Source organism: Nesoenas mayeri, assembly GCF_963082525.1.
Source record: "Nesoenas mayeri genome assembly, chromosome: 5".
Lineage (NCBI taxonomy): Eukaryota > Metazoa > Chordata > Aves > Columbiformes > Columbidae > Nesoenas > Nesoenas mayeri.
In genome coordinates this window covers 68,928,560-68,947,652 of record NC_137548.1, presented here as the reverse complement: position 1 = coordinate 68,947,652, position 19,093 = coordinate 68,928,560, and the positions used below count along the sequence as shown (strand labels likewise).

General features: G+C 62.7%; 2 protein-coding genes across 2 annotated transcripts in view; one reads left to right on the top strand and one right to left on the bottom strand.

Annotated features, from left to right (window-relative positions):
- Positions 1 to 227: 227 nt before the first annotated feature.
- ANO9 (anoctamin 9) lies at positions 228 to 13,594 on the bottom strand (the record flags this gene model as incomplete). The annotated part of the gene is made up of 24 exons (XM_080345335.1): positions 228 to 255; positions 846 to 958; positions 1,080 to 1,173; positions 1,373 to 1,492; positions 1,956 to 2,103; positions 2,237 to 2,389; positions 2,536 to 2,702; positions 2,844 to 2,941; positions 3,114 to 3,171; positions 3,500 to 3,611; positions 3,782 to 3,818; positions 3,900 to 4,064; positions 4,395 to 4,499; positions 5,949 to 6,031; positions 7,026 to 7,086; positions 7,395 to 7,491; positions 7,578 to 7,712; positions 8,491 to 8,573; positions 8,711 to 8,769; positions 9,478 to 9,527; positions 9,794 to 9,930; positions 10,162 to 10,278; positions 10,489 to 10,554; positions 13,589 to 13,594. 24 exons carry the CDS (start codon positions 13,592 to 13,594, stop codon positions 228 to 230), a joined length of 2,292 nt encoding a protein of 763 aa, XP_080201461.1.
- A 4,855-nt stretch (positions 13,595 to 18,449) lies between these two features.
- PTDSS2 (phosphatidylserine synthase 2) overlaps positions 18,450 to 19,093 on the top strand; it is a 29,647-nt gene continuing 29,003 nt past the window's right edge. Inside the window, 1 exon segment of the mRNA XM_080346192.1 lies at positions 18,450 to 18,687. Coding sequence (XP_080202318.1) covers positions 18,485 to 18,687 — 203 coding nt within the window. The 5' untranslated portion in view covers positions 18,450 to 18,484.

The window sequence follows — 19,093 nt, the reverse complement described above, 5'->3', positions numbered from 1 at the left end:
TGGTTTGTGCCAAAGCTTCCCCGCGCTGGGTCGGCACCAGCCGCAGTCACCGCAGCCTCCTCCTCCTCACGCCCCCGTCAGAAATGTCCTGCTCCCACAGAGCCACCGTCACCTCGTCGCTCCCCAGTGAAAGCCCAAGGTTGGTCACAGCCGAGACACGGGGCCCGTCTGGGTGGTGGTGCCGCGGTGGCTCCCCCGTGGTTGTCACTGTCCTCGCAGAGCGGCGGCTACACCTCGGTGGAGTACTCCATCATACTGGAGAGGAGAGGAGAGGAGAGGAGAGGAGAGGAGAGGAGAGGAGAGGAGAGGAGAGGAGAGGAGAGGAGAGGAGAGGAGAGATGGTCAGCTGAGCCCACCAGAGCCAGACTGAGCCCTACAGAGCCAGGCTAAGCCCACCAGAGCCAGGCTGAGCCCACCAGAGCCAGGCTCAGTCCAGGCAGGACAGCAGCACCAGGGCAGCCCAGCCTGTGGCTCTCAGCTACATTTGGTCTGTTTCTAGCTGAAATATTTAAATTTGGGGGTTTTTTAAAATGGGAAATTTGGGCAAAATGATTCCTTGTTTCAACTTGGAGCTTTCCTTTTTTCCAAAGGAAATGCCAAAGCCCAGCAGCCCTTCCTCTGGGGAGCTCTAGGGCTGAATTGCCCCCAGTGGGGCCCATTTCACTGCCGCTGAGCACCAACAAGCCCAGCACCGGAGCGGTGAGCGAGAGCACAGGCACAGGGGGATGGATCCTCATGTACAGGTAATGCAGCTCATCTTATAAAGAACATTTTTGGCTGCAGGTCCCGGGTGGCAGAGGCTGGGGGAGAAGCTGCCCTGACAGGCACCGCGGGGCATCACCCACCTCAGCTCCTTACGCAGGTTCTTGTGTTTTCTGTCCAGAAACGTGTTCTTCACGGACTGGGGGACGTCGGGGACGTACCAGGATGCGATCAGTTTGACACACAGAGCCACGTGCTGCAGGCAGCACAGCAGCCGGTGCTGAGGAGCTGCCCGGGTGTCAGCCCACCCGGTGCGAGTGACACGGACACAGCTGTGTCCTCTGCCACTGTCCCGCCCCGGCTAGACCTCTGCTCACCTCGAAGAGGATGAGGAAGGCGAGCCGGGCTGCGAAGATGTGCCAGAACTGGACGGTGTAGCTGTAGTCATCGGCGTTCCTGTAGTCCCGGTACCTGTGGCACAGCCCCGTTGGTGCCAGCCCAGGGTCCCCAGTGCCAGGGGCTGTGCCAAGGGGGTCCCCGGTGCCAGGGGCTGTGCCGGGGGGGTCCCCGGTGCCAGGGGCTGTGCCGGCAGGTCCCAGGGCAGCACATGGGCTCAGGCTGGTGCCAGGGCTCGGGGCTTGGGGCTCGGCGATGGGGATGCTGCTGGTACCTGCACTCCCTGATCTCGCCCCTGACAAAGCCTGGTAGTGTTTTGGGCACCTCCGTGTGGGGCTCGAAGTCCTGGACGCGGAAGACGGAGAGGCTGTGGTTGATGTAGCCAGTGGAGCAGCTGCGGGGGGGAAATCATGTCTGGTCCTGGGTCGTGGCCACGCCAGGACTGTGCCGTGTCCCAACCAAGAGCCACAGCTCTCCTGTCTCCTCGAGGACTCAAAGGCTGCGATGGCTGCAGGGCTTTGCCCAGCCTGGGTACCAGTCTGCCCAGCACGGGGATGATGCGAGCAGGAGGCTGGTTGGGCTGCTGGAGATGGTGACAACTGGAAAACCACCACCTGCTCCCTTTTTCCCCCACCCCACCACGAGGGACCCCTCAGGCTGCCTCGTGTTCCTGTGCCGGTGACACCAGGGCAGGCAGAGACAGCGGGGACATGGCTGGGACACAGCAGGGACATGGTGGGGACACAGTGGGGACATGGCTGGGACACAGCAGGGACATGGTGGGGACACAGTGGGGACATGGCAGGGACACGGCAGGAACACGGCAGGGACACGGGCTGAGGCCGGGCAGCACTCACTCCAGGCCGGTGTGGTTGCCCAGCGTGCAGGGGCTGTACATGTACTTGTAGACCTGCAGCGGGATGAAGTCGGAGGTGAGGGCGATCACCAGCCCGTTCCCGATGACAGCCAGGATGCCAATGGCCTCCAGGACCTGCAGCCAGATGCCTGCGGGAGGAAGGGTCGGCGAGCCCCAACAGCTCAGTGCCGCTCTGCCGGGACTGCGAGACCCCAGCTCGGAGAAGGGCTCGGTGTCGGCATCACTCGCATGGCAGCGGGTTCTCCTCGCGCCCCATCTCACCGATGTCGTTGGCCTTCCTGGGCACCATGCGCCGGCACAGCCGCATCATCTTGATGGCGTCCAGGCGGATCTCGAAGAGGTTGTTGCAGAAGGCCAGCAGCGGGGCCAGCGGGAAGGCGGCCACGAAGATGGTGGTGAAGCTGTACTGGATCACTGCGGGGAGGATGCCGGGTGCTGGTGTGAAGCCATCACAGAGGGGACGTCCCCGAGGGTCCCCACCGCTGTCTGGGTTGGTCCTGCTTTGTGGCTTGTGTCAGAGGGGCTTTGCATCGCTCCTCACCTCCCCCCGCCCTACGTACCCATCTCCAAGAACTCGTCAAACAAGCTGAAGATGTTGACCTCGTTGAGGTCGTAGTTCCTCCTCCACTGCCTTTTGCAGGGGTCCTCGGGCTCGTCCTCCTCTCCCAGCATCCTCCTCCTCTTCTTGGGACGCTGCCGCCTCTTGCGCAGCTTGTGGCGTATCCAGCTGCGAGCGGAGAGCGGGTTGTGGGCTGACCTGCTGCCAGCCACGGCCCTGGGGACCCCAGGGGCGGAAAGGGGGAAATCTTGGCCCGTGAGCGGGAGCGCTCTCTGCAGGAGCCGGGGAGCTGTCCCGTGTGCCGCTTACGGGACGAGGAACTCCATGACGTTGCTGATGCTCTGCTTGAGCAGCATGATGATGGCCATCTGGATGAAGAGGTCGGTGATGCAGCCGCTGGGGTGGCACTGCGAAGGACAGAGGGTTGTGTCCCTCCAGCGGGACAGCCCGGCCCAGGGGCTGTTTGGCCGAGGCCGGTGCCGCAGTGGGGAGCTGGGGATCCCCAGGCTGGCTGGGCAGCAGGGGAGGGAGAGCGGGGCTGCGGTGCAGGGTCAGAGAGCTGCCCAGCCTGGCCCTCACCTCCTCCAGCCTCCACCTGCCAGCCACGCGCACGTAGTTCCCCGGGTGGCCGTTGATCCTGCATACGGAAGCACCAGCAGCGAGGTCTGAGTGGTGCTGACCCCGCTGGGTGAGCACCCGGGTGTGGGATGGAGAGCGTCATGGAGACCGTCATGGAGAGCGTCATGGAGAGTGTCATGGGGAGTGTCACGGAGAGCATCATGGAGAGCACCATCCTCCAGGCAGGGGGCTTCCCCACCCACCCACCGTGCCCGTGGGAGGAGTCACGGCTCTCCCAAGGTCCCGCATGGGGTCCCTGTGCCTGGCGGGGAGGGCAGAGGGGCTGGGGACAGTTTGGGATGTTTTCCCAAGCCCAGGCTCCCGTCTGGTCCCCCATCACCGCTCACCGTCCCAGGAAGAAGGCGATGTAGATGAGCGAAGAGAAGTTTGTGAAGAACTGGAAGGTGAAGATCTTCACGGTGAAGTTGTTCTCCCGCTGGGAGAAGGTCCGCGGCTTCTCTGGAGAAGGGAGCAGGACCCGGGTCGCGGAGCAGTGGGACTGTGCCCTGCTGCCCCTCCGGTGCCTCGCAGCTCTTTGCAGGTTGGCAGGGTGTCCCTGCCCCCCCGGAGCCCACCCTGCCCCCCCGGAGCCCGCCCTGCCCTCCAGCTCAGCCCCCCGCTGCCCTTACCCAGGTCACACAGATACAGAGCCATGCGCCTGTTGACCTGCAGGAGACAGGGACAAGAACAGGTGGGTGGTGGCAAAGCGAGGAGGAGACCCGCTGGCCACCCCGTGCCCCCTCCCACCTTGGTCATGATGACGATGGTGAGGTAGTGCAGCACGGCGCCGGTGACCACGGCTGCGGTGTTGGCCTGCTCGCGGAGCAGCTCCAGGCTGCTCTGGGTGAACAGGGCCACGGCCACCACCCGGTAGATGACGAGCGCGTGGGCGATGCCGATCAGCACGGCGATCTGTGCCGGGGGGGACGCGCGGTGAGAGCTGTGCGTGGGGGCCGTGTGCTCCATCCACCCGAGCGCCAGCAGCCCCTCAGCCCTGTCCCTTTGCCAGAGCTCTGGCCGTGGCCGCGGCTGCAGCCCGTGCGCTCCGGCCAGGGACGAGAGGCTCCCGAGGCGGAGGTCTCCACCGCAACTACTCCTCTAGACTCTCTCCATTGGCCCATGAGGAGAAACGAGGACATCGAGGGCTCGTCCCCTGTGCTGCCGGAGCAGAGCCTTCCGCGGGGACGGCAGGAGGAAAGCACGCGTGTCCCCGGAGCAGATCCCGGTCACCCCGGCACATACCATCAGCAGCGCCAGCAGGAGCACCACGGTGCTGCGGAAGTAGGAGTGCTGGTACCGCCGCGGCTCGTGCTGCAGGTTGTTGATCAGCTCCATAGCCAGCTCCTCCTGAGAAAACAGCACCATGAGAACACGGGAAAGGAAGGATCCGGCTGAGCTGTGCGGGGGCGGGAGGTCCTGGGGCTGGTCACAGATGTGTGGGATGAGCAGCACCAGAGGGGGACGGGGATGGACACCCAGCCCAGCCCATCATCCTGCCGGAGGCCAAGCCCTTGGGCAGCTGGAGGGGACAGCAATGCAGAGGTGACAGCAGTGCAGGGAGGTGACAGCAATGCAGAAAGGTGACAGCAGTGCAGGGAGGTGACAGCAATGCAGAAAGGTGACAGCAGTGCAGGGAGGTGATAGTAGTGCAGGGAGGTGACAGCACTGCAGAAAGGTGACAGCAATGCAGAGGTGACAGCAGTGCAGGGAGGTGACAGCAATGCAGAGGTGACAGCAGTGCAGGGAGGTGACAGCAATGCAGAAAGGTGACAGCAGTGCAGGAAGGTGACAGCACTGCAGAAAGGTGACAGCAATGCAGAGGTGACAGCAGTGCAGGGAGGTGACAGCAATGCAGAAATGTGACAGCAATGCAAAGGTGACAGCAGTGCAGGGAGGTGACAGCACTGCAGAGAAGTGACAGCAGTTGCAGAGAGGTGACAGCAATGCAGAAGTGACAGCAGTGCAGGGAGGTGACAGCAATGCAGGGAGGTGACAGCAGTGCAGGGAGGTGACAGCAGTGCAGGGAGGTGACAGCAATGCAGAAGTGACAGCAGTGCAGGGAGGTGACAGCAGTGCAGGGAGTTGACAGCAATGCAGGAAGGTGACACCAGTGCAGAGGTGACAGCAGTGCAGGGAGGTGACAGCAGTTGCGGGGAGGTGACAGCAGTGCAGGGAGGTGACAGCAGTGCAGGGAGGTGACACCAGTGCAGAGGTGACAGCAGTTGCAGGGAGGTGACAGCAGTTGCAGAGAGGTGACAGCAGTTGCAGGGAGGTGACAGCAGTGCAGGGAGGTGACAGCAATGCAGAGAGGTGACAGCAATGCAGGAAGGTGACACCAGTGCAGAGGTGATAGCAGTGCAGGGAGGTGACAGCAGTTGCGGGGAGGTGACAGCAGTTGCAGGGAGGTGACACCAGTGCAGAGGTGACAGCAGTTGCAGAGAGGTGACAGCAGTTGCGGAGAGGTGACAGCAGTTGCGGAGAGGTGATAGCAGTGCAGGGAGGTGACACCAGTGCAGAGGTGACAGCAGTTGCAGGGAGGTGACAGCAGTTGCAGAGAGGTGACAGCAGTTGCGGAGAGGTGACAGCAGTGCAGGGAGGTGACAGTATCTGCTGCACTCTGGAGGGCTCAGTCTCCCCAGGACCGTCAGCGCTGCTTTGCTGTTTGTGTGTCTCCCTATAGATGTTCAGGTCTGCAGGACCCAGCTGGGCTGGGGGTCCCTGTGAGCCGTTTTCTGCAGCTCCGGCCACCCCTGTCCCGCACAGGGACGCACCGAGCAGGGAAGGTGACGTCCTCACCTCATCCTCGTCCCAGCGGTACAGGTCCCAGTCGGTGACCACTCTGGCTCTCTGCCGCTTCCACAGCTCCAGGAACACGGTGGCTGTGGGGGAGCAGGGAGCGCTGTGACACTGGGGGTGGCTCTGGGGACAAAGCCACCCCTCTGTCCCACGGAGCGGATGGATTGTCACGGTTCCAGCCAGGCTGGGGCAGACCAGCCCGGACACGAGCTGCAGGCAGCTCCTCTGCATCTCAGGGACTGGGAGGACCTGGACGTGCAGCAGTGGGCGCTCAGCCCCTGGGGATGGGGACGTGGGGCTGGGGTGTTCCTGGGATCCAGGCCAGCTCTGGTGTCTGTGGGGCATTTGGCACGAACCAGAGCAGCAGCGGAGCTGTCCTGCTGCGGTGAGCACGGTTACAGGGCACCAGCCGGACACGTTATTCTGGACTAATGACAAATGCACTTTGGAGCAGGGACCCTGTGTGCACCCCGGCACGGCGGCACCTGCGCACATCCATCCACAGCCATCTGCATTGACCTTCCTCAGTGTGTCCCCATGTCAACCAGCACACAATGACACGCGGGACCACGTCTGTGACCTGCTCAGCCCGTGGTGTCACAGGTGACATGCCTGGCCCACAGCTGCAGCAACGTTTGCAGCTGGAAGGGCTGTGGTAAAGCCAGGTGAGACGTGGAGCTAACGTGGTGCTGGGGTCCCATCAGCTCGGAGCCCAGATCACCTGGGCAGGTTGATGAGGCACCGGGTGGTCCCTCCCTCCACAGCTGATAGAAAAGCCCAGGGAGGGGCTGCTGGGGCTTTCCAGGAGGTTGTGGTGGGGAAGGACAAACAGCTCTCCAGAGGGACAGGTAAGGACTGTTTGGGGCTCTGAAGGAAATCGCTGGGGTGATTGTGTTCCTTGCCCTGTCTGCAGGGGGAGGCGGTGGCCCTGGGAGTGGAAGAGATGAGGACTAGAGAGCCCTTGCATGGTGACACCGTGTTGTGTCCCATCTTCCTGCAGCTCCTCGCCCCCTGTGCCCCAGTGCCTGCCCCCTCCTCCGTGCCAGGTGTGCTTGGCACCCAGACATTGTCACCTACCCCAGATGGCCATGAACATGGCAAACAGAACTGTCCCTTCGTTGTCAATCATGTGAGTGACCTGGAGAAGATGGAGAAGGAGTGTGATGGTGCGAGGGGGCACACCTCTGTGTCCAGGGGTCCTCTTGTCCCCTGGTCCCCCTGAGACAGGTGATGGTGCCGTAGGGGGATGATGTGCAGGGAGGGATGGACACAGGGACTTGGTGGTGGTGAACCCTCCCATGGTGCGACGGAGACCCCGACCTGGCTCGTTGCTGGAGGACTCCTGCATGTTGTGACCACTTTGCTGGGGTGGCTTTCCCTCCCAGTGACGTGGGGACAGCCCGAACCGGGGTGTCTTCCCATCCCCACTTGGAAGGGGCCGCCTACCTTGGCATAGGTGCAGGTGTCGGAGAGGAGCCAGAACGGGCACTTCTGGTCGCAGAGCGGGCACATGACGGTGTCGTTGGCCTCGCAGATCTCCTTGCTGCGGGGAGAGGCGCAGAGGGAAGCCAAGGGGAGCCCTGCACAGCCGAGGCTGCTGGGAGGGCCATGCTGTGCCCCCCGCCTTACCTCACCTGGCTGGAGCTGAACACGGTGATCCCCGCCACGAACACCACCAGTCCCACCACGGCCGCGATGCCCAGCAGGCAGGTGTACCAGCCCAGCCACGCGAAGTACAGGGCCACCTTCTCGCCAAAGTAGCACCTGGGGGCAGGGGAGGGGCGGTCTGTGCGCAGTGAAGAGGCCGCGCTGTCGGGGACACCGGCAGACCCCGTCCCACCCCAGCGGGGTCTGCGCTCTGGGAGGAGCTGTGCTGGCTGCGGGTTGTTGGGGTTGGGAGAGTCACTCCAGTTCATACTCAGCCCCTTAATCCTCCCGTGCCAGCACCAAGTTGTGATGCGTTGGCCTTGGAAGTGCAGCAGGGAGGCATCGGCAGTCCCTGGTGTCCCTGCCGGGGCTGTGACAGTGGTGAACGCTCAGGGCAGCAGAGCACATCTCCATTCGCATCGGCTCCCCGTCAGAGCCCCTGCCAGCTCTGGGCAGCAGCGTGCTCTTTCTGCCCTCCCTCCTGCGCCCACAGAGCGTCAGCTTTCTTCCCTTTTGAAAAATAAAAGCTGTGCTCCTCCCGAGCTTTCCTGTGGTTGTAGGAGCCCCTGGCTGCCTTCAGTGCCCAGGCTCTGCCCGCGCCGGGTGCGCTGCGCTGACGCTCGCTCCCCTCTTGCCTTCCTTTGGAATGGGCGGTTGAGAATGAAACGGGGTAATTAAAAGCTGTGCAGATGTGGGGGCTGTTTCACGCTGCACAATGAGCAGATGGAGCTGCGTGCTGCAGGGCTGCCCCTTGGGCTCAGAACTCTGCAGGCTATAGAACAAGCCAATTCTTGCCAGAAGAGCCAGGCTCGAAGTAACGGTTTGAAGGAGCAGGAGCCTGCTGAAGGGCACGGAGGTCTCTGGGTTCCAGGTGGGAAAGAACCTACTGCGTTACCTGATCTTCTCTAGGGGCTGCTGGCAGAAGATGTCCCTCCAGCGAGCCCACCTCTCCTTCAGGAACTCCCTCACCTCTTCTTTCTGGAGAGCAGACACAGGAACACCGGGGTGACCCGAACCCCAGAGGGAGCTTTGTCCCTTTGTCCCCAGCGGTCCGGATGCAGCCCCGTTCCCCACGGGTGACCCCACCACTCATGGCTTCTCTTCCCCAGACTCACCTCGTGCAGGGGAAATGTCGCCTCGAAGACCTTCTTCTTCATCAGGTCGCACAGCTTCTCTGCAGCAGAGCGGGGAGGGCCAGTGAAGCTTTGCCCTGGCCCCACGCTCCTGCCAGGCAGGATCAGCCCAAACCTTCCCCAAAGCCAAAGCAAACGCGCCCGGGAGAGGCTGCGCTATTCAGAAGGGATCAGCCCTAATCCCGCGGTTTCGTGACTTTGCTGGGTGCCGCGGGCTGTGTTGTGGCTGGCTCTGCGTCCTTAGAGACGGCACCTTGGGGTGCCCAGGGTAACGAGCCCTTCTGGGGACATGGGACAGCAGGGGCTGCGGTCAGGTTTGGGGAGAAGGACAGGAGGGCTTGGTGCTGGTTTTTGCAGCCCAGACCTCCCAGCCCCTGGGTGCAGCAACAAACTGATCTGTGTCAGCTGCACCCCAGCTCCCCGGTTCCACATCTTCCCCAGGGGTGATGAGGGACCCGGGGGTGCCTGCCCTGTGCCCCCCGGGGGTGATGAGGGACCCGGGGGTGCCTGCCCTGTGCCCCCCGGGGGTGATGAGGGACCCGGGGGTGCCTGCTCTGTCCCCCCCCAGGAGTGATGAGGGACCCGGGGGTGCCTGCCCTGTCCCCCCCCAGGAGTGATGAGGGACCCGGGGGTGCCTGTCCTGTCCCCCTCGGGGGTGATGAGGGAGCTGGGGGAGCCCGTGCCCCCCAGGGCAGCACCCCGGTGCGGATCCAGGCCAAGCATCGCCCCCGCTGCCCCGGTTCCCTCACCGAGGTCGGGTGTCACGGTGTTCTGCAGGATGAAGTTCACGAGCCGTATCCTGAGCAGGGAGAAAGGGTGGTTAACAGCTGCCCTGGGACATGGACCCGTGTGGCCCTGGGAAACGGGAGGGAAGGGACACAGTGTGCACGGAAATCCGGGGAAGAAACAGGGAGCTGCTGTGGACACTGAGAAGCCACCATGGCAGGTGACGGTGGCTTTCTGTGGGAAAGGAGAAGCCTGGCGTGACCGTGCGTGAGCAGGGAGGCGATGCTGGTGCGGGGGGACAGTGCGCGATGCTGGAACCCAGCAGCCCCTCAGACCCACCTGGTGGTCACCGGTACGGCGTGGTGGACATCGAGACTTTGCAGCCGTTTGTCGGGGTTCCCCAGGAGCCACTGGTACTTCTGGAAGATGTGTTTGGGGGCACGGACGCCATAAAACAGCTTCTTATCCTCAATTTTCTAGTGGGTGGAAGAGAAGGGCTGTGAGAAGGATGCAGCGGGGATGGGGCAGAGCTGGGGAGCCCTGGGGGCCCCTGGCCAAACAAGCGGCTCATTATCCAGCACTGGTGTAGGATCACTCCGTGGTTCGGGTCTCCCCAGCCCCTGGGGCGCAGAGCCCAGCCCAGCTGTGGCTCCTGGGCACTACAGGACAGCCGGGTACCCGCCGTCCGTCCCTCCTGCAGCCCCCACCTTGATGGTGAAGCCCTTCTTGCTCAGCTCGTCCAGGAACTTCTTCCTCTTGATTTCCTTCTCGCTGCCCATCTCGTGGATGTCGCTCACCAGGACAAAATCCCACTTCTCTTCATCCTGCCCACAGAAAACAGCAGGAAATTAACGGGGATGGCAAACCGAGAGCTCTCCCTGTCGGCACCAGCCTCTCTGAGGTCTGGACCTGCATCACGATGGTGTAATGGGGAACTGGGAGAGAGCAGAGTGGGGATGGGGGAACTGAGGCAGCTGCTGCCTCGGCCCTGGCCCACTCCCCTGTCGGAGCCGTGCACAGGGAGCAGAGCTCACCGGCGGGGCAGAGGGCTCCACGTCTTCCACCGGAAAATCCCTCCATGGAGTCAACAGGATTTCGTCCTGCGGAAGAGAAAACAGCGACCGCTTCAGCAGGTTCCCGTGTTGGGGCACAGAGCAAACCTCTGCAAACGCTGCCGCGTGCAGCGTGGGCACGGCAGCTTGTACAACACCAAAACATTGCTTTGGAAGGTAAGATCGAGGTCCGTGTGGCCCAGTTTTCGTGTCCCCGCAGCCGGGAGGGATGTGCGGGGAGCAGCGTGGGAGCTGGGCTGACTCCTCCTACCGCACCGGGACATACGCACTGGGCTTCGGGTCCCGGTGCTCACACCGAGTTTAATAGAGACGCTCTGTGATGGGGCAGCGAATGGGTGCTGCCTCAAAACCAGCACTTCTGGAGTTCTTTGCAGTTCTCCGGTGTGACTCATGGTGCAGCCCCACAAACAGTCACGCTGCTGTTCGCAGGGCGCGGTGATGCAGCACCGGAGCGGGAAGGAGCTGCCAGGGGATGGGGACACCATCAGCCAGTGCTGCCACCAAAGGCGTTGTGACCCAGAATGGCGGCCGGGCAGACGGGTTCCTCCAGCTGTAATCGTGGGAGCAGAGCGGTGCTGGTGGTGCAACCGTGCCCTGATGTAAGATCTGGATCCCAAACTTTCACCGAGGAATGAGGGACCAGGATGAGGAAAGGGCTGGAACGCTCCGGCAGGTCCTCTCTCCTGTGCAGCTTCCCCTAAAGCCTCCCCTGGCTTCCCCGAAGCACCAGTGCCGATGGGGGCTGTGGGTGTCTGGCTGGAGTTGGTGTCCCCAGTGGGCTGGGGTGGAAGCTGTCCCTGTCCCCAGCCGAGAGCCCCCTCTGGGTGCAGGGAGGGAGCGGGGGTCCCACTGGGGCTCTGCCCCGTTGCTGATGCTCCGATGCCAGCACAGATCCCCCTGGCACCACCTCTCTGCAGGTCGGATTGTCCCGTTCCTGCCTGGCTGGTTTCTCTCAGCCCACCCAGCACAGGCTGGGGTCTGGGGTCACCAGCCTGCAGCCCCACCAGTGGTCCCTGCCGTGTGGAGGGGAGGCCCCCCCTTGGGGATGGGGCTTTCCAGGTGCCACTGGGGCCAGCACCTCTATCTGGCTGTCCTGCTGCTGCTGACCCTAGCGGAGCTCAGGACGAGATGAAGGGACCTGCTGGCATCACAGCCGGGTGGCCGCCAGCCCTGCTGTCCCTACGTGGTCCCCTGCATGGGGACGAAGTGGCCTGAGCAGCACAACCACATCCTGAGCAGCGCAGCTGCCTCCCAGGAAAGATGCTGACGAGATCCCCAAGGTGGGATTGCTGAGGTAGGTCACAGGCAGGACGTCCCCAGCCATGGGGCTTGCTCTGCGCTGGGGGGCTGCGGTGCGGGAATTCTCCCCCCAGGTCCCGGTGGTGCTGCCAGCCCTGCCTGTGCCATGGGGGAGCATCGGGGCCGAGCCCTCGCAGTTGCAGCTGAGCATCCTCCCTCCACCAGCGCTCCCGGTTGTAACATCGCTGGTCTCTCGGACCCGACACAGCCAGACCCTGTCCCTGCTTCTCCGTGCTCCCAAAAATAGCAAGCACTGGGGTTAATCCTATGAGGGACGTGTTGCTTTTTAATTTTCCGGTTAAACCCAAAGAACCGCTGGGGATGCTCCTCACATGGCACTGCAGGCACCAGGGATGCAGTGGCAGTGGGGTCTGGCTGGTCTCTCTGTTCCCATAGCAACAGGATTTACTGCTGGGTACTCGCTCTGCAGGACTGAAAAATGGGGAGGAATCTGCGAATTATTTGCGGATTAGCAGAGACAATCCCAGTACCCACCTCCGGGGCCATGACAGATAAAAGCTGCATTGAGCCGCAGAGGGGGATTTGCAGACCTGCGATGGCGGCAGAGCGGCGTTTGGGCGGGTTTAATTTGCCAAGCTGCGTTAAGCCTGTGCCGCTGTGCGGGAGCCCAGCCCGCGCTTGGGCCGGACACGCTGGTGCCAGCGTCCGCACCGCTGCTGCTCCCACGCCTGTGCTCTTGTCCCGGGCCCGTGGACGTGTTGGTTATGGCTCTGCTCTGGCAGCACCAGGCACCGGATCGGGACCAAGGGCGGGGGCTCTGAGCTGCCTGTGAGCCCTGGACTCTCATCCCTGCTATCGAGGACGTGGTGCCTGCTTTGCTCCTTCCTGTGTTTGCCCAGCCCGCGTTTGGAGCTGCGCGGTGCCAAGGTGCAGAGCAGCAACCCGCACAACGAGCGGCAGCGATTTCAGGGTTGAAAAAGGTCTGCATGCCCTGAGCCGTGCCTGGTCTCTCTCCAGCTGTCTCAGTATGTCCTTGTCCCTTTGTCGCTGCCTGTGCCAGGTTCTGGCCACCGCGGAGAACCGGCAGCAGCACCCTGGGGTGAGGGCGCAGTGCCTGCGGGTGACCTGGGTGCAGGACCCGCATGGGATCCCGCATACGTGTTTTCCTCTCTCCTCCCAGTCGGGAGGGTGTGGGTGGTGCCCGTCACCCACACTGAGATGATCAGATCTCAGGGATGTTTCTTGCAGACGTTTCCCTTTGAGTGCGCCCACCTCGCCTCAGTTTCCCAAGAGATGTGACCATCTTTAATTGAGCAGGCAGAGCCCGCGCCTGCACGCTCACCGGCTGTCCCGGGCGTCCAGCCTTTGCCTGGCTTCCTGAGTAAAAGAAGCTAACATTTCTTCTTCCCAACTAGATAAACAAAACCTCAGAGCTGCCCTCTCCCCTTGCTTTATTTCAGGGGCTCCTGAAACACCTGGGGCTGTCGCCTCTGCTGCTATACCCAGTGCTTTCTGGGTTTATACCAGCGCAAGTCTGAACCCTCCTCCTCCGATGGGTGCTCCGGCACCTCTGGACTCTGGTGCCAGCGCCTGGGGACACGTGTGACACCCCCCGCCGTGGTAAGAATGAGCTTGCTCATGGGAAAGGGGAGCTCTGCGGTGCTTTCTGAGCACTTTAGAGGCTGAAAGCACAGGAGCGGCGGAGCCCGGAGCTCCGCGTGTCCCGTGTCCCCAGGCAGCAGGTGGCTCAGGTGCTGAGAAGCAATTTCTGGGGAACAGCCAAGCAGTTCCTGTTTCCTACCTGCATGGTGACGCGCGGAGCCGTTCCGTGTCCCCGCAGCCCCGGCAGGTCCGTGGGACGGGCCGCGATGCTCCGGGTGTCCTGGCCGCGCTTCCCCTGGCCCCGGGTCCCGTGTGAACCCGGCGGGACTCGACTTCCGTGTGGGAGGGAGCGGCGGGCATGGGGAGAGGAGGAGGCACCGAATCTGCCCTTCACCCTCGCCCCGAGGAGCGGCGAGCCCGGTGCCACCCAGCACAACGCGGCCGGGTTCCTCCTGCCACCCGCCGCCCTGTCACCCCCTGCCACCCGCCCCTCTGTCACCCCCCCCTCCTCCTCTGTTGTCCCCCCCGCCACCCCCCCGCCCCTCTGTCACCCCCTGCCTCCCACCCTGTCACCCCCCCCGCCCCTCTGTCACCCCCCCCTGCCCCTCTGTCACCCCCTGCCTCCTCCTCTGTCACCCACATCCTCCTCCTCTGTCACCCCCTCCTCCTCCTCTGTCACCCCCTCCTGCTCCGCCCCTCGCTGCCCATGTCACCCGCATGTCCTGTGGCTGTCCCCAGAGAGATGTCCCTAGCAGGGGCTGAAAGGAGGAAGGAGGTGTTAGCGGAAGCTCTAGAAAGCATTAGAGTATTTCTTACAAGGAAGAAAACCAAAACAAACCTAAAAAGAGGAAATAAAGCTGAGCCGTGCATGACCTGCGGCATTTTTGGGGTGAAGGCTGGGCTCTGCAGGACAGACGGGGCATGAGGTCGGGATGGGAGCAGAAGGGCCGGGGCAGGTTTAACAACACCCAAGACAGGGACAAGAGGTGAAGCAGGAGCTTCCAGGGCGATGGGGAGACTCTGCTCCAGTTCATCCACCCGAACGCAGCCCCTTCCTCCCGGCCTCGGCCGGTGCTCCTGTTTGCTCTCCATCACTTCAGTTTCCCTGTGTGAAACCCTTCTGTGATCTGGGAGAACATCTGCATTCCCGGGAGGTTCCCGACCCACGGAGCCCTCCCCGCTCCCAGATGGCACTGGGGAGATCCGGCTTTCTGGGGTGCGGTGGCCTCTGCTTTCCTGCTGCTGTTTGTACTGGGTGCTCAGCCCTGGCCCGCTGGAAATGTGACCAAATCACTGGTTTTATCCACCTGGCTTGGAGTGGGGCATAACTCTGTTTTTACGAGAAGGATGAGTGGAAAGGTTGCCACGTGTAAGGCAGTGTGACAGCTCCTTACAGCTGCTTTCTGGGGGTTTGTTGCGTTGGTTTCCTGGATAGAGCAGGAGGGTGGATAACTGGAGCGGACGCCCTGTGCTCTCCAGCGGCTCTGCTGGGGTCGCTGGAACAAAGTGATCCCGTCGCACCACGGCTCTGCCGAGCGCCCGGGGCAGACTGAGCCAGACAAGAGCATTTTTTAGAAAAGGGAGGCAAAAAGAAAATAAAAAGGAGGGGGAAAACCAAAAGTTGCATTCCAGGTTTCCTGGTGTGTGTGAGCGAGGAGCGGGGCAGGGAGGGGCGGGTGGACCTTCACCCCGCAGAGACGGTCGCAGGGAAAGCTGTCCTTATCGCAGCAGCTCCGCGGGCGTGGGGAACGGGTGTGTTTACCCAGGGAGAGCGGAGCCGGTGAGATGAGCGATGGAGCTTCCACAGCAGCCTGAGCGCCCCTGGTTGAACAGAACCGCGGCGCCGTGTCGGGGGACGGGCCGGCAGCACTGCAGGGACGGCTGTGTCACCCGGCTGCTGCTCCTCCCGCAGACTTTGCCGAGCAGCACCAGGAGGACTTTGCTCCCTGGAGTGTCCCGCCACAGCCCCAGAACCCCCGGCCTTACCCGCCGGTGGGACGGTGAGTCCGCGCCTGCAGCTCGGCTTTGTCCCAGGTGTCCGACCCTCCGGCAGCTCCCGCAGCACTCGGAGCAGACAGTGCGCTTCTGCTTCTGGTTAGGAGGGGTCTGGCTTTGCCTAGGCGAGACTCAGCTCCTCCTGCAGCAAGGCAGGCGTCCAAACTGATGGTGTTCTGCTTCCAGCGCTTCTCCTCCCCGGCAACGCGCCGTCCCAGCGCGTATTGCTCTTGGGGGACTGCTGTGTGGGCAGCAGCACGAGAAACCGAAGCTGGGGAGGCAGAGGGTGCACCTTCCGGTCCGCTGCTGAAAAACTGAGCTCGGGGAGGCAGAGGATGCACCTTCCAGTCTGCTGCTGAGAGATCTGCGTAAGATGTGAAGGGTTGTGGAGCTCTGGCTCATACGTGTGCTGAGGTATTGCAGCTGCATGAACCAGGAATTGGAGATATGGCTGGTAACAAATTGCTGAGGGCTTTCATCTCCAAAAGCGCTTCAGCTGGACAGAGGACGTGTCTGCATCCCGCCTGGCAGGGATGCTTCTGGCAGCGAGCTCCTCTCTGAGCGCACAAAGGCTGTCCTGCGTGCAACAACCTAACTTAGGATGCTGCTGAAATGTTTATTTGCTCTTTTCAATCTCCAGGGTCTTATATATAGTATATACATATATATATATATATATATACTGTTTTTTCAGATGTTGCCTTGCTGTGTATCTGGCTAGAGAACACGAAAGCAGAAAGATCCTTCAGAAGAGCTTGTTTCTTCAGCACCAAACTGCAACTTTGTGCTGAGGGGCCGTGTTTCCCCAAAGGCCTTTCTGGCCCTCGGGAGCTGAGCCCGGGGTTCTCATCCTGCCCGGGATGATGGCTCAGATGAGAGCCCAGCACTGGAGGGGTCCTCAGCTGCTATGAGAAATGGCAGTTCAGGCTGTGCAATGAGTCTTTTAAAAAAGACATTTTTGTTTTGCAGACGTCAGTCTAAGGCCAGATACAAGTGTCCGGGAGATCACTGCCTGCGATGGGCTGGAGAACAGGCTCAGATCCTGCCTGCCGTGGGCAAGGGACGGGGAGGAGCAGCTCCACACAGAGGGGATGCTGAGCCCGCGTTCGGACCTGACTGGTACCTGCTGCACCTGCCAGCTCATAAGAATCCGATTAGAAACAATGCTGATGAGCAAACTGGCCAGAAGCACGACGTGGTGTCTGAGCATGGAGCCGCTGTGTCTGGCACCACCGGCTGCTCTGGGGAGAGCTCAGCAGGAGCGGTTTTGGGTGGAAAAAGGTGGAATTGCTGTGGAAGGGCCCTGGAGCGATCCATCCCACCCTCCTGCACCAGGGCGAGCTGCCAGCAGCCCGGACAGGCTCCATCGACGGACATTCCCCGTCCTGCCATGCCAAAGGCCATTGTGCCACAGAGCCTGCGCTCGCCTGCCAAACCCGCCCCGGTGAGGCCATCGCTGGCCCTGGAGCTGCCGGCGGTGAATTCCCCCTCGTCCTGCAGGTCCAAAGTAGCGGCGATGGGCTCACGTCAACAGGCACGGGGGGACAAGAGGCTATGGGTGACCAGGACCTGACCCACCGCTTGCCGTGACCCCAGAAACCGGGATTGTCAGCTGCCCCGTGAGTAGTGTGTGGTTTTAATTTGATGTTCCACACGTGTTGTGGCTATAGGGTGGGGGGAAAGGGACACCTGAAAGGGTTTATTCACATTTCCTTTGTGAGACGTGGTGGATGCTCCTCCCTGTGCTGTGATCTTGGGGGTCTTTTCCAGCTGAAGTGATTCTATGGTTCTGTGACCTCAGGCTTTGCTTGTGCAGAGCAAGGTGCTGGTGGCATCTCTTGAGCAAGCCAAGTGCCTTCGGGTCTCATAAAACACAGCAGGGTGGCCAGGAGAGCATTTCGGGTGAGAGGGGACCGAGCAGCCGCCCCAAGTGTCCTCACAGACCTGTGGGTTGGTTTGTCCCAAAGGGCAGGACCGTTCCCGTTTCTCGGGGGCTGTTTGGTTAAATCCTCTCGCTCGGTGCCAGCTGCACCTTCGCCAACCGAGACGAGCAGGGGGGCTGTGCCGACACGTCCTCACGGCTGCGCGGGTTCGGAGCTGACGATCCGGGTCCCGGGCCGGGGTCGCTGTCCCCAGCCCGGCCGGCGGCTGCCACCCCGTGGCCGGCTGCCCCACGTGCGGCACATCCACGCCGCCTCTCGGTTCTCCTGCTTTGGCTCCTGCGGGGCCGGAGCGTCACCCCAGGGCTCCCGCGTCCCCGCACTTTGTGCCGATCCCAAAGTTCCTCCCAGCAGAGGAGTGGTAAGGACACGGCGGGGGGGGCACAGCACCCTGCGCACCCCAGGACGTGCCTTGGAGCGGAAACACAGCCCTCCGCCAGCAAACCATTCGCGTTTGGTCGGACAGTCGGTGTTGTATTGCACAAGGCAGCAGCAGTCCGCACAGCCGCGGAGCCGGGGCTGCACCCAGCTGCAAAGCACCGCCTGGGGGACTTGAGAGCAGAGAGCACTTGTCCCTGAATAATTCAAGTGAGTGCGTATTACGCCATTTTCTTTAATTGGCATTATTGGTTTACTTTTGCCGGAATATAAGGAATTTTAGCAACAAATACCGCTACAGTTTGCAAATGGCGATTTTATGCACCCGCAGCATAACACTGCTCTGTTGCAGCCAGGCGGGCTGTTTCCTTTGTTCATTTTTCCCCCCCTTCATGTTTTATTTGAGGGGGGAACCAGCGTCCCCTGCCCCCCGGACACAACGCCCCCCTGTGTGGCAGCTCCGGGCTCGCAGCCTCAGGCACGTTCACCAAACACGCCATGGGGGATCCTGACGGCCTTGGGCGGGACACAACCCCGTGTCAAGGGGGCGACATAATCCCAATGTCAAGGTCAACGCATTTGGATTCCTGGGGCGCTTTAAATCGGAGGGGAGGGGGGCGGTTGCCGCGGCAACAGGCCCCACCCCCACTTGGCCCCGCCCCTTCCCTGTGCAGCGCTCTGCGCCTGCGCCGGCCGCGCGCGCCGCGCGTGCGTGGGGGGCGTGTCCCGGGCGCCCTGGGAGCCCCGCGCCGGTGAGCGGCCGTTCCGCGGCCGGGGCCGCCATGAGGCGCGGGGAGCGGCGGGGCCCCGGCGGGGCGCTGGGGAAGGCGGCCCTGGAGGAGCAGCAGCCCCCGCAGCCCAACGGCGGCGCCCCCTCCGCCGCGGCTGAGCGGCCGCCGCCGCCCGGAGCCGAGCGGGAGAGCCCCGGCCTGCGCCGCAGCACCGAGTCCGAGGTGTACGACGACGGCACCAACACCTTCTTCTGGTGAGAGCCCCGCCCGGCTCCCGCTCTCCCGGGCCGCGGCTCCCGCCCCCCTGGCGGTGCCCGTTGGTTCCCGTTGCGGGCCGCGGCTCGCAGGGCCGTGCGGGGCTGCGGAGGGAACGGTGGCCGGGGGAACGGACGGTCACCGCCCGTTATCTGCGGCGGCGGCCGCTCCGACTGCAACAGGTCCCGGCGCTAAAGCCGAGAAACCGCGGGCTGCGGCTAAAGATGCTTTTCCTGGTATTGTGGTGCGATTCATTACTGTTTCCTGGCGATTCAGCAGTGATTTGGGGCTGTTTGGGCAGCGGCTGCTCCTTTCTCGGCGCTGGTCACGGACCCTCTCAGCTCACCAGGACGGCTCCTCTCGCCGGGGTGTCCTCGGGGTGTCCCCGGCACCTGGGGAGCCCTC